This window comes from Oryzias latipes, chromosome 9 (assembly GCF_053564925.1).
Source record: "Oryzias latipes strain Hd-rR chromosome 9, Olatipes_Hd-rR_3.1".
Lineage (NCBI taxonomy): Eukaryota > Metazoa > Chordata > Actinopteri > Beloniformes > Adrianichthyidae > Oryzias > Oryzias latipes.
The window spans coordinates 24,264,120-24,277,215 of NC_136245.1; the positions used below are offsets into that span (position 1 = coordinate 24,264,120).

Consider the following 13,096-nt stretch of genomic DNA (forward strand, 5'->3'; position numbering starts at 1 on the left):
AGCATGTCTTGACGCAGAAGCAGAGGAGCTATTCAAGCAGCAGAATCTTAATGTTAGGGCGCTGTTTGTCTGATTGTATGTCTGTGAACACAACCAGGGAATCTCAGGAGCAGAGTTTGGGTAAAGACTTTTCTTTGGACTTGTATTCTGGGTGTGGATTGCTTTTGCAATTACCTTTAAAATGTATTTAATCCGAAACATGACGTTTATATTTTTACAGACACAGTGATTTCATGCTGTGATTTTACAGTCACAGCATGAATGAGAGTCAGAGGTGTTTGCATAAGAGATTTGGTGTATTTCAAGCAAATCAAAACAAAACAAAAATACTAAAGAAGATTTTTAAAAAAGGGGATTTATATCTATACAAAGATATATCAAATTTGGATTATTAAATGATTGGAAAAGTCAATAAATTAAAGCAAAAGAAGACACACATTCACATGTAAATTATGTTATTACAATCAGATGCAGAGGTTTGTTATCCACTGGCTTGACTGCCATGAAAGCTTTAATAAAATACAGGGTTGTGTCAGGAAGGGCATCCGGCGTAAAAATCTCAATCCCCTGTATGAATCAGTGGCAGCTCATTAATTGTGGCGACCCCTGAAGGGCTGTGCCTAAAGTTTCTATTGGTGCTTCAAGACAGTTTTACACCACTGTACAAAGTTCTGACTAAACAAAAAGGACTTACTTGTCAAAACACAAGTAATTTTTCCTGTCTTTATTTAGTGTTGGTTTTTTGTCATGTGTGTTTTCATGAGTGGAGTTGGTCCCAGTGGCTCAGACTGTGGAGGGTTTGGATGATTGGGCTCTCACAAGGCTGATTTTTCCCCCTGGTGGTGGTCCAAAGATTCTGTTGTTTTTCTTTTTTTGTTTTTCTTTTTTCTTGAATGCATAATTTGTACTTGATCTGTTGGCATTTCAAACGTAGCTATCATAAGAACAAAAATGCAACCATTTTTATGAAACATTCACATTCCATTGGTTGTTCATGATACTTTTGTGTACCATTTTTACTGGAAAATCTCTATAAATCCACACTAAACAACTGATATAAGTAACATTGATAAATTTCTAGTGACCTTTCTATGACATCACCGTTGATCAGACAGCCAAAGGGTGATGCAGATACCAGCTGGTGTCCTCATTGTGGATTTCTCAAGTAATTTAGCCTGGCTGCTCCTGGTTGGACATAATGACTGTATATAAGAGATAAGCAAAAGAGTGAAGTGAGTATTGGTTAATATTATCCCAAATTAAAGTCAATTTTTTAGCTTCTTGGTAATCACCATCTTGGCTGGAAATGGCATCACCTGACCCCAGCTTTTGCGAAAATAGGCAGAGGGTAGGACGAACAAGCCTGATAGTTGTTAAGAGAAACTTGGGATTAAGAGGTTTAACATTTTCACATGTCACTCAAAAAACCACAGCCCTGTCTGAGTGCAATTTTGAACCTGTTAAATAGAATGATGAGATTCAGAAAAAAATGATCCACAAAAATACTGTAATATATAATTTTTTCAATAATTTATACACAGAAGTAGATACGTTCAAAACTGGAATTTTTTTTCTTTCTTTTTTTTTTGTAAAATTGCACTGTTTAACATTAAGAGGGGATGATTTACTTGCACAACAGACCACCCCTTAAAGGAAGTGAAAGGGTTTCTCCTTTGTTGAACAGGTACTGGGTTTCTTTAGCCAAACTCACATTTAAATGGATCTTCACCTTGGCTCAGTTTTCTTTATAGATCTTACCAAGGAGTAAACAGCAAATGGGCACACAAAGCTTTTAGTATTAATGGGTTTAGGAATAAAAGAATTGTGGGGGGAAAAGACTTAGGTAAAACAATTTATACAATTTTTTTTTTAGAAGCAACATATATTTTTCACAATTTCCATTGTAAATGCATTCAAACAAACAATTCTTACAAAACAATTTATAACAATTTTAACAGTAGTACAATTTTTCTTCCTGTATAGAATTCAAGGCACTTTTTCTGTGCTGACTCATGTGCACTCTCACCCACACAAATGCAGGACATTTGGAAAAACAATTGCTGGACAGATAATTAAAGACATTAAACACTAAAAATATGACCCACAAAATTTGAAGTGGAGAAAAATGTCTGTTATTGGAATCCTAAATCCTGGCAGTGTAACTGCTGCTTCCTTTGAGGACTGAGAGCTATTAAATGGTTTGGTACACTAAAAAAAAGGCAATCTTCTATTTTCTCATCGTCTGGGGAAAGCTGGTTCGTGACAATAAGAAATTACATCTCTTTAAACAAGGCTGTCAAAGAAATAACATATTGCACATATGGTGCCATGATTGGAACCACCACTAGAAAAACACTGAAAATATAACCATGAGCAAAGATTTGTAAATAATGAAGCTTTTAGCATATATGTTTACAGAATTTCAAGTCAGTTAATCCATTCTTCTTAACTTCAGCGACTTATTGTGTTTGCCAATTACACTGACTTTATGATTCAAAAGGGAAACTATGGCAATCATTTAATAAAATAAACCTATATAATAAAACTTTTGAGAAACAGATCATTTTGTATCAAAAAAGTCCAATCAAGAGCAGTTTTACCAGCTTTCACGACCTCTTGTTCTAATGCAAAAGGTAATAAAATTAGAAACAAGATCCTGCTGTCATGTTGCATTGTTTTATTTAATAAAGTTCAGTAAGTAAAATATCTTTAAAATCCCACTTTAATCATCTTTTGAGCTATTTTAAAAGCGTTTCCAGTGGTCTTAACTTATGATTATGCAGTTTTTAGCCAAAATCCATAAAACCTGTGTCGTTTTCTAGGACATAGAAAACACTCTCCCGCTAGTTTGCAGCCCCTAACAACCCCAATATAACATTAGCGCTACAACAAAAGTGGGGAGGTATGTTGGAGTTATCCAGCTGTTTAGTTTTGAGCCAGAATTCAGCTCAGACGAGGAAAAAAAAAGACATAAACAGATCTTTTTGTCTGCAAGTGAATGCATCAGAATGGAGCGGAGCAGGAAGCTTGTGACATCCCAATTATTGCACCTACATCACTGCTACAAGCCTTTTCCAACAGTATTTTTTGTTTGCTCTGATTCACAAAGATTTAAATAAAGAAATACAGAGAAATTAAATTTAAGCCTAAGTTACTTTATGTGTCTTCCTTCATGACAAAAATACCACAAGAACGTGCTAAAAACACCAAAAACGCCATTTATAACAGACAGTACCTTTAAATAAAATATTCTATTAATGTTCAATTACTTTAACAAATTATGTGGCAGTTTAGAGTTGATGCCCTAACATGTAATATGCATGAAAAAATAATATTAATGGACTCTGCGTCACAAAGTACATCAGACGTACGTTTACAAAAGTTTGATGCCTAGTATTTTTTTTTTTAAGAATAAGTATTTCAAAATATAAAGTTACATTGATTTGTGTAGTCTACTATAAATTCTTTTAAGGAATAAATACATTTACATTTAAATACAAAAGGAAAACTAACAATGAAATTGAAGTGCAGAAATTGAAGAGATTTAAATGCAAATGCATTTAAATCAAAGCTAAGAAAAAAAAATACTAACAACTTATTTTTCTTCTGTAGAAGTAATTTTCTTGTCAAAACAAGATAGACATTTGGCTGAGAAGGCTGCCTTTTGTAGGACATTTGATAGTCATTTTTCAGATTCCAGATTTACTTAATCAAAAGAGTCTAAGATCATACACCAGAAAGGACTCCTAAACCTGAGCTAATCTGATAAGACAGGAATCCAGATCACTTTTGTGATAACCTACAATTTCCTCACAACACACACAAAAAATGTAAGATAAATAATCATACAAACATTATTTTTTAACAAAGCTGCAACATACACAGACCATTCAGTGGGTTTTGTGTGCGAGCGTTCCGGTGCAGTAAATTTTGGCAGGATGTTTTTCTTGGTAATAAAGAAAATTCATTTCCAAGAACACTCTCCAGGATGTACACATGGGCTATTTTTATCCACCTCTTTAAGAAGGTCATCTAAAGAGGAAAAAAGTCAAAGTGTATTTCATGAAAAAAAGACAATTCTCAAGAGTAAAATGGCTAAATTATACTGAAGGCTCCAGGAAAAAGCTTTCTTTGCTTTAATAAAACAAGACCATCCTTTATCAGAAGTACTAAAAACAAAAGTTTGAGGAAAATGTAAAGGACTTGAGTCCTAAAACAGAGAAAATAATTTTTAAAATGTGTTGAATTTAAGGGTATGGACATGGCTGCAGGGTTTCCAGTAGCAAGCGGTCATTGGCGTTTATTAATGATATTGCACTGAATTGGATTGCATGTTGTTTTTACCGTTCTGATGTTCCAAAGCCCTCTTTGAAAACAGTTCAGGCATTTGTTACAGTAAAGGCCTAAAACAACATATCAAATGAAAAACCCATTCATTAGACGAGCTTTTGTTCCAAACCTAAACAGTCATGCAGTGGCTTTTTGACCCAACCTCCTGTTACGGTTTTCAGAGTTAACTCTCTGTGGGCCAATGATTTGGATTTGTGCTGCAAGTGCACAGCTCCTGTAGTCTGGTTACTCTCACCCTGAGGCTTTTGTAGAATCAGAAAGCACTCGGTGTTGATTACTTTCTAAACACTGAAATGGATAACCAAAGTGGGTTTTTTTTTTCACTTCTTCGGTGTGTTTTAAATTGCCCTATTACCCAACTCTGTGGTATCGTTGAAAGGTATGTCTTGTGTATTGCTTAATTTTGTGCTCAGTGATCCTCAGTCTAACACAGGAGAGTGTCTATGAAGTAAAATCTTCTGAGAATTTGAATTTGACCTGATCCTTTTTCATATAAATCAAACTTCTTATGTGAAAATCACAGAAATTTCCACTTGTGTGGGTACATTCAGATTATGTTTTTTATACAATGTTTTACATATATTGTGAGAGCAAAGATCCTGAAGGGACTTCCAGATACAGACTGCCAGGATGGTAATGGCTAACTAACCAACCAGCCAGCCATTGTAGTACGTGGCAGTACCAAGTGAAGGTAACATCAGGAAGAATATGGAACAAGAGAAACTGGGGACATACCAGGGACTCAGGGAAGAACTGGAGACAGCATGGATGGTGAAGGTGACAGCTGTGTCCATGTGAATTGGTGCACTCGGTGCAGTACAGCAGATCCCTGGAAAGACCTTAGACATTTCCGTTCAGAGAGTCACAGTGCTAGGAACAGCTAAGATACTGCACAGAACCCCAAAGCTCCCAGGCCTCTGGTAGAGGACCCCAGCTTGGGTGAGAAACCACCCACAGAGGGTGGGAAGATTTTTTTTTTTTTTTTTTTTTTTTACAAAATATGTTATTGTTCACCTTGCAGCATATCCCTTTAGGGGTAACCACAGTTAATCAGCTTTCACTGATTTGCACAGGTGGTTTGGCAGAGACTTTTACGGATGCCCCTCCTGACACAACCTTGTATTTTAGGAATTGGAGGGGTCCAGACTGTGGCCTCTTGTTGTTAGGCAGTAGTGCAAAAGGTCTTGCCCAAGACCCACACTGGATGAATCTCATCGCCCGCCATGGGAAACGAACCCTGGTTTCCCATGCACCAGTCCTACATGCAGCCAACTGAGCCATCCAGCTGCTCTTCATTATTGTATATGTAGGGCCCTTAAATCTATGGTGATCCTCGGTGAACAAAGTTGTCCTCAGTTATCAAAGTTGCCTGTTGGAGCCTTAAAGTCATCAGCTGTCCCTGAGTTCTAATCTTGGCAGTTTTGGGGAAAACAAGTTAATCTGCAATTTGTTCATCCATCAGTCCTAAATCATGGCCCTACAGGCAAACATGTAGTTTGGTGAGTCTAAACTCACGTTGACCTTAGTGTTCATGCTCTTCAGGCTTACCGGATGTAGGATCACGCTAGCGTTAGATATTAAGCATAAAGGGGAACCAGGGTGATGGAAATTTCATGACAAAACCTTTTTATGCTTGTTTGAAGATGCAAAAGTAACAGATTGATAAGAAGAAAGCCGAGTTGTTTGAAGGGTTGTTGCTAAAAATCAAAGTATGATAATGCAGGATAAAGACATTTCAGAGTTTCTGCTTAGATTTGAATCTGGTTTTTTCCTGCATGTCCCTTTTTTGATCATGCTCTAGTCTTTTTCATTCTGCCTGAAACTTCCTAATATATTTTTGGAATAGTTGTTAGTAGACAGATGAATATTTTTGTCTGGTTACTGGATGTTTTTTGTTTTTTTTAAGCAAAATCATGTCACTTTCTCAAGGCAAAAAATGTTTGAGAATCTTTCACACTAAGATTTCCCCAACTCCTTGATTTGACAGATGTAACTAATAGGGCTGCTACGATTCTTGCTTTAAAACTGAATACACCATTGAGCAGAATCATGGGGAAAGTGAGTTGTTGCATCCCCACTGCACACCATCAGGTATAGGTTTAAATTGTCAAATGTGTATTGTGCTAAATTTTTGAATAATTTATTATTTATTGTTTTATCACATTACAGCAGATTATGTATAAGCCAACTGAAATGCCTTTCTTAATTGCTACATGGCTAATAGGAAATTCTAAATATATTTTTCTCAGATTTTTTTTTAATAACTAATCACTTAGATTCTGTAAGTTGAAGACATCCTCCCACATTTTGAGGTCTTCACATTAGACCTTTAGACTCTTCCTCTTTTAACCCATTTGGAACAGCTGTGGCTGACTTAATTATTCTCTTTCCTTTCACCTCAGCTCTCTGGTACCCTGAACGTCCATCTGCATGTATAATGTTGCAGAATGAGTGAGCCAATACCATCCTAATTAGTTTGATCTGTAACTTTTCCCAATTACCCAAGCAGACTATTCAAGAACGTTGATCAATAATCAATGAGGGAAATTAAGTCAGTCAATATTTTGATGCTAAACTGTGCTTGTGAGAGGTTTTATGTGCTACTCCAGAGCTGAAATCTCACACTGGCTGATAACAGTGGGTGAAAGGGCCACAGTCAAACTGAGCCCAAAAGGTCTGACAGTGTTAATTGCAGACTGACCTCCAATTAACCCCCGGAATTCACAAAAAAGGGGAAAAAAATTACATCTTTTTGTTTCATTTTCTCCTTGGGAGCAGTGTAATTGTCTGAGGATTAGATATTTCATACAATATATCAGGGAGGTCAGGGAAAAGGGAAGCCACCTCTTGGTAACAAGCAGGCAAGAACACTGTAATATTGCAAAATATGATAATCACACTATTGTCAATAGCTTTATATTAAGAGCTCATTGTACTCTGGTAATTACCCAGATTGCAGCTATAACGTTAGTAATTGGAAACAGATGTGTTCATGAGATCTCTGCTTTTTTTTATCTCGACATTCCATGCAAACAGTTTTTTCATATTTGAAATGAACTTTTCTCACAGATTTGAAAGCTCAAAGATAAATCGTAGTGTTTTGGATTCAAATATTTTTGGGGTGAAAGGTCTGTCCTTATTCCAGATGAAAAATGGCAAAACATCACATCTCATATCTTGAAAACCATATCATAACTTTTAGTAAAACAAAGCCGGAAATGATTTCCAAGAACCACACACCATTTCTCGAGTTAATTCTGATTTTTTTTTCTTTTTTCTTTTTTCATCAAGAATGTCACATTTTTGAGAAGTATCAGCTAGAATCATTAAAGTGCTTCATTGTTGCTACTTTTACCTTTTTGGTAAATTAGATAAAAACTGTTTAGCTCGTGCTGGTTTGCGGCGCCTTCCGTCCGTGAAACCAGGGTTCAACTCCAGGCTGCTCCCTGTTCCCTTCTCTACCCCTGTGCTGGTTCCAAGCCCGGTTTGAGAAGGTTGCGTCAGGAAGGGCATCCGGCGTAAAACAATGCCAAGTTTACCTTGTGACTTGTTCGCTGTGGCGACCCCTGATGGGAGAAGCCGAAAGAGGAAGAAGATAAAAACTTGAAGCATAAAATAAGAATTATTTTATTTTTAGTCTTACTGATGAATGTTTTAAATGCCACTGAAAGAAGAATATTTGTGGCATTTATTTATTTATTGCTGTGTCTCCTAAAGTTCATTTGGAGACATACCCTAGATAAGCAAGTGGAGCTTGACATTTTCAGGAAGTGACACTTGGAGAACCAAAACCAAGAAATTGTGGCTGGTTTAAATCATCTGAGAAAGACTCAGTGTTTCTGTTGGTCCAACAGATCTGTTCAGTGTCACAGTCTGAATTGAGCCTGAAAAGCTGTTTCCTATTTAAGTTATGGAGCTAAAAATAGCATCACGAAATCTCAAATATGAGATTTGAAAAAAACGTTTAAAATAAATTCAGCCTTTGACTTTTTGAATTGTGTGAGTAATTTAAAACTAAAGGATTGGTGCAAAAATAATTGAACAAATGATTTATTCTTTACCATTTTTTTAAATTAATTTTAGAGAAAATTGTTGGAGCCCAAATTGTTTTAAGCAATTAAAAATTAGGAAGGGTACCAGGTTGTTATTATTTTTTCCCCTAACCTGACTAATTAGAATCACGTGTCCACGCAGAATCAGGCCCCAGGTACAGTCTGTGGGTGGAGACAGGAGCACGTCGATGATGGAACCAGCAGACGTCCCCACCTCTCCACTTTTCTTTCGCCTCACTTTTTCCGTTCAGTGTTGAAAGGGGAGCACTGAGGTGACGCTGATTCTGTGGAAACTCTATGAAAACATCAATGAGGAATTATTTATGTGGTGTTGTTTGTCGCAGCTTTCTTCAACCCTACTGATTCTTTGCAGGACTCGGATGCGATTGCGACAAAGTGTTACAGTTTACGTCTTATTTTTATGTTATTCTTGTTTTTCATCAATATTATTATTTGTAGGGTCAGATAACTGTTGAGTGTTCTTCGCGCCATGTCCTTCTGTCAGACTGGAGTGGACAATGAAGTTATGGGATAGCCTGACCACTTGTTTGATTCTGCTGAGTGCGGTGGGCGCGAGCCCGCTGCGCGCGGCGGAGAGCGCTCCAGAGCACGCGCCGGTTCAGATCCGATTATCTGTGGTTTCTTCGGGATTCTTCATCGCAGAAACAGTCGAAAGAGAAACTCTACAGAGAGGAGCAAAAGGTGAGAGTTTCCGGTTTGGAAATTCCATAAAAATATGATCAAATGGGATTTTTTTAAAAGTTTTTATTTGTGCACATAAATAGGTGTCGAAATTCCCCCAAATCATGTTGCATTATAAATAACATCTTTAGATGTTCTCAATTAACTTAATGCTTGACGTCTAGTTTTATGACTCACCTTTATCTCTGTGTGGCCAGGATTCAGGATTAGCCACAGAATAAGTTAAATAATACGTTTAAATAAAAACAATAAGTTTAAATTGTTGTTGCACCCCCCCCCCCCCCCCCCCCATCCTTCTTACTGTCCAAAAAGATCCAGATTATACAAATTTCAAACAGATTTATGCAGATGAGTGTGACAGAATATGACATTATGCATGTTTTGGGGGCTTTTTTTGGACCCTCCAATGAACCCAAGGGCTGTCCACCACTCCCTTATGGGACATGCTCCAGCCCCCTCCCTCATAAGGGGCTGCATTAACCTCTTGGCCTGCTTATAATTTATTGTGTTAGGACTCTCTCCAAGGAAAAGTTCTCATCTGATGGAATAGATGTGAATGTAATCTGTATACAATATGTAGCTTTTTCTAAATCCACAAAACACACAAATGTTTACAGAAAAAAAGCATTCTATATGGATAAGAATGAGATCTGTTTGTCAGCAGGTTGAAATGATTTGAATGAAATTCCACTGCTACAGAACAGAAAACCTCAGTATGTGCATGGAGCAGTAAATTCTTCATGTGCTCGGGTAATTGAGACACAACACGGAGATGTTTCTAATTACCAAAAGTCATGTGCTAACGTGAATAAATATCATCTGTCCAACATGACGCACCCTTTTTAGAATTCAGTTTTCCTAATGTGTTTCAGGCACCGTCATGAAGGAGCCCCATCCAGGCAACTTTGAAGATGTTATGGACTTCATTAAAGTCACAATCAGTAGAATACGCCGCTCCTCTTCATCTGGCAGGCCTTCCTCCACCTCCTCTCCCTTTGCCCCGACAGGAAAAACAAGGACTCGACACAGAAGGGAAAGGAAGAAGGGGGCAAAGGATAAGAAAGTGAAAGAAGGACGAGTAACGGAGGATGTGGGAAGGAGGAGCAGAGGGAAAGGTGGCAGGGGACAAGGACAGGGCTGTGTCCTCAAACAGATCCATCTAAATGTGACAGACCTGGGTCTGGGCTATCACTCCAGTGAGGAGATGATATTCAGGTACTGCTCTGGGCCCTGCAAAAAGTCCTACACCAACTACGACAAAATCCTTTTGAACCTCATTCGCAACAGGAACATTCCTCTCAAAGACACACCCCTGCAAGCTTGCTGTCGACCAATAGCGTTTGACGATGACCTCTCCTTTCTGGACGACAGCCTCGTTTACCACACTGTGAGGAAGCACTCTGCTAGAAAATGTGGCTGTGTGTGAGGAGGAGGCCTTGTCTCCAGCTTTTGTATACTTTAAAGTTTTAAGCTTCATTTATTTTTTAAATATTTCATTCTTTTGAGAGCCTGCAAGAGTGCTAAATCTTTGAAACATACAGGTGGTTTGATCAGTTTTGCCCCAAAGCCTATTAACCTAAAGCTCATTTCTTCAGTCTTAAGTGAGGCTTAAAGTTGAGTCTTTAGGGTTTCTGGAGATCTCACGAAAATCTCGACAAGAACCAAAATGATTGGGTCGTTAATTCACTTTGTGTAAGGGTATTTATGAACTGTCAGTTTATTAACTTATTGATATTTATTTTATTTTATAAAGCTATTATTGTTGTAAAGTTTTATTTTAAAAGTAAAGACAAGTGTAGGTCAGATTAAGAGCCTAGAAAACGGCTAAGATCACCCAATTTTAACAGTTGTGTTTTAAACCTATCTTCCCAAACCACTGAGGTGCAGCACTTCTACTAACGTAAGTATGTGAACTGCTTCTTATTGTATTTCGAAAACTATAAACAATCTTGATCACTCCAACAGAGACAGTTGTTGCTGTTCTATAACATAAGAGGTTACAGGGATGTAGACGACCAACTGTCATATTTACAAAGTACTTATTTATATATTTCATAAATCAGTATAACAGATAGCTCCAGGGATGACACCATTATTGGTTTCTTTACTAAAGTAGTTTGAAAGGTTTGTTTTTTACTTGAATTCTCCATTATGTGTGAAAACAGCAAAATGATTTAAAGCAAACTGTCTTCACTGCATTTGATTTAAGTGTGGCAGACTTTCAAGGGGGAAATAGATCATCAAACTAACTAACTCTTATGATCATAATACTCTGATCAAATGTCTCATCTGTTTGGCTCCTTGCTTTGACGTCCACAGACCTTGAACATCTGTTGCGACTGTAGTCGAGTGCTGTTCCCACGTGGGTGGTGCGAGAGGGGCTAAATATGTTCAGGTGGAGGATAATTGTCAAAGCAACAGCTTTGGAAATCCAGGTTTCATTGACCTGCAGCCTTTCCCCGTATGCGTTCTGCTGCTTGTCAATGAAGTTGAGAGGAAGTGAAGACCTACAGTTTTCAAATGGTTTTGCAAACTTTTTCTTTTGTTTTAGTTTTTTTAAGGGTGCCATACAAATTGGCTAAAACATTTTATTTTCATGTCTGGAGGCCACATTTTTATTCACACAAAGCAACTTTCATGTCTTTATACATTAAAGCCAGTTTTATGTCACTTTTTGTATTCATCTAATTTGTCTGATCTGATTGTTAAAACTGTGTTGTTTATTTTCTCGGATGATTCTTTTGCACCATGCTGTTTAATAATCACAGCCTCAAAATTATAATGTTTTTTTTTCTTATAAATTGGATTTATGATAATTATATGTTGGCAAAAAAACCAGCAGAGAAACCGCATCGGGTCTTCGATAAAAGAAACGAGGGACGACAAAAAAACAGAAGCAGACTTTGATGTTATCAAATGACAAAAGGGGTCAATTAGTGCTGAAGATCATATGATCCACTCATAAAGTGCAGCTCCTGCACTAAAGAATACGACGAGGGAGAAACTGACATTGAACAATGAGAGAAAGCTGGATCAAAGGGCGCGTCGGGAGAGCAAAAAGAAAACAACTCTGATGAGTAAAGAAGCTAAGAGGTGATGCTGAAGGAGAAAGGGGAGCACAATGAAAAGTAGGCATAACTGAAAAGTGATGAATACCCGTGGAAGACAATGAGGACAATGATGAAGGAACTGGAGAGCGCGAGAAGAGAAGCTGCGTCTTGGTTAACTGATGTTGGTGGTTGATAACTGATCCAGTCCTGGTCTCTCACGTTTCTTTTCCACAGTCTCCCGTGGAGAGATGCAACCTGGTTCAGCAAGTGCAAGACTCAACTTAACAATGGAGCATTTCCCTATGCTTATGAACGCTGAATATAAATAGTGTCCTGTAATCTTCTGTGAGGCAATGTACAGGAAAAACGATTAAAAACGATTTTTAAAGCAAAAATAATGTGGTCTGACATTTCAGAGATCACTGACCTTACACAGCACAAAAAGTGAGTCATGTCTCTGTGCTAAACATGTTAATAAAGATTAACAAAGCATGCTCAGTCTCTGCATTGAAAAGCTTTTACACTTCAATTTATAAAGGATTTCAGTTCATAAGTCAAATGGAAACTTTGTATGTTTTTTATATATTTTTTTTATTTGATTTAGCCCTTGTGCTATCCTAGGCACTTTAACATTGGGAGTTGGGTCATCTAGACCCAGTGCTCTGAACCTTTTTTTCTTCAATGATTTGTCATGGTAGGGAGAACACGTCAATGTAAGGGTGGGGTCATCTAAGATAGCACAAGGGTTACATTAGGACAGTACATAATCATACATATTTAGCATAACAAAAATATATATATGCCAGAATTAGCACAAGTGCTAAATTACCTCTGTTGTCCTAAGGTGGGTAAATGTGGTATTTAGGTATGTGTGATTTATGTGGGTCATGTGTGTGTACAATTTAGTCCATATAACCTTTCGTATCACATTTGATACACACA

General features: G+C 37.4%; 1 protein-coding gene across 2 annotated transcripts; it reads left to right on the forward strand.

The window, feature by feature from the left end:
- The first annotated feature begins 1 nt into the window (after position 1).
- LOC101173472 (glial cell line-derived neurotrophic factor) lies at positions 2–11,774 on the forward strand. Of its 2 annotated transcripts, none has more exons than XM_004072340.5 (3): positions 2–120; positions 8,862–9,104; positions 9,977–11,774. In XM_004072340.5, exons 2-3 carry the CDS (start codon positions 8,921–8,923, stop codon positions 10,528–10,530), a joined length of 738 nt encoding a protein of 245 aa, XP_004072388.1. In that variant the 5' UTR covers positions 2–120; positions 8,862–8,920; the 3' UTR covers positions 10,531–11,774. The 2 variants fall into 2 exon arrangements, with proteins under 2 accessions (XP_004072388.1, XP_011477345.1); XM_011479043.4 differs by lacking the exon at positions 2–120 and adding an exon at positions 8,553–8,674.
- The last annotated feature ends 1,322 nt before the right edge of the window (positions 11,775–13,096 follow it).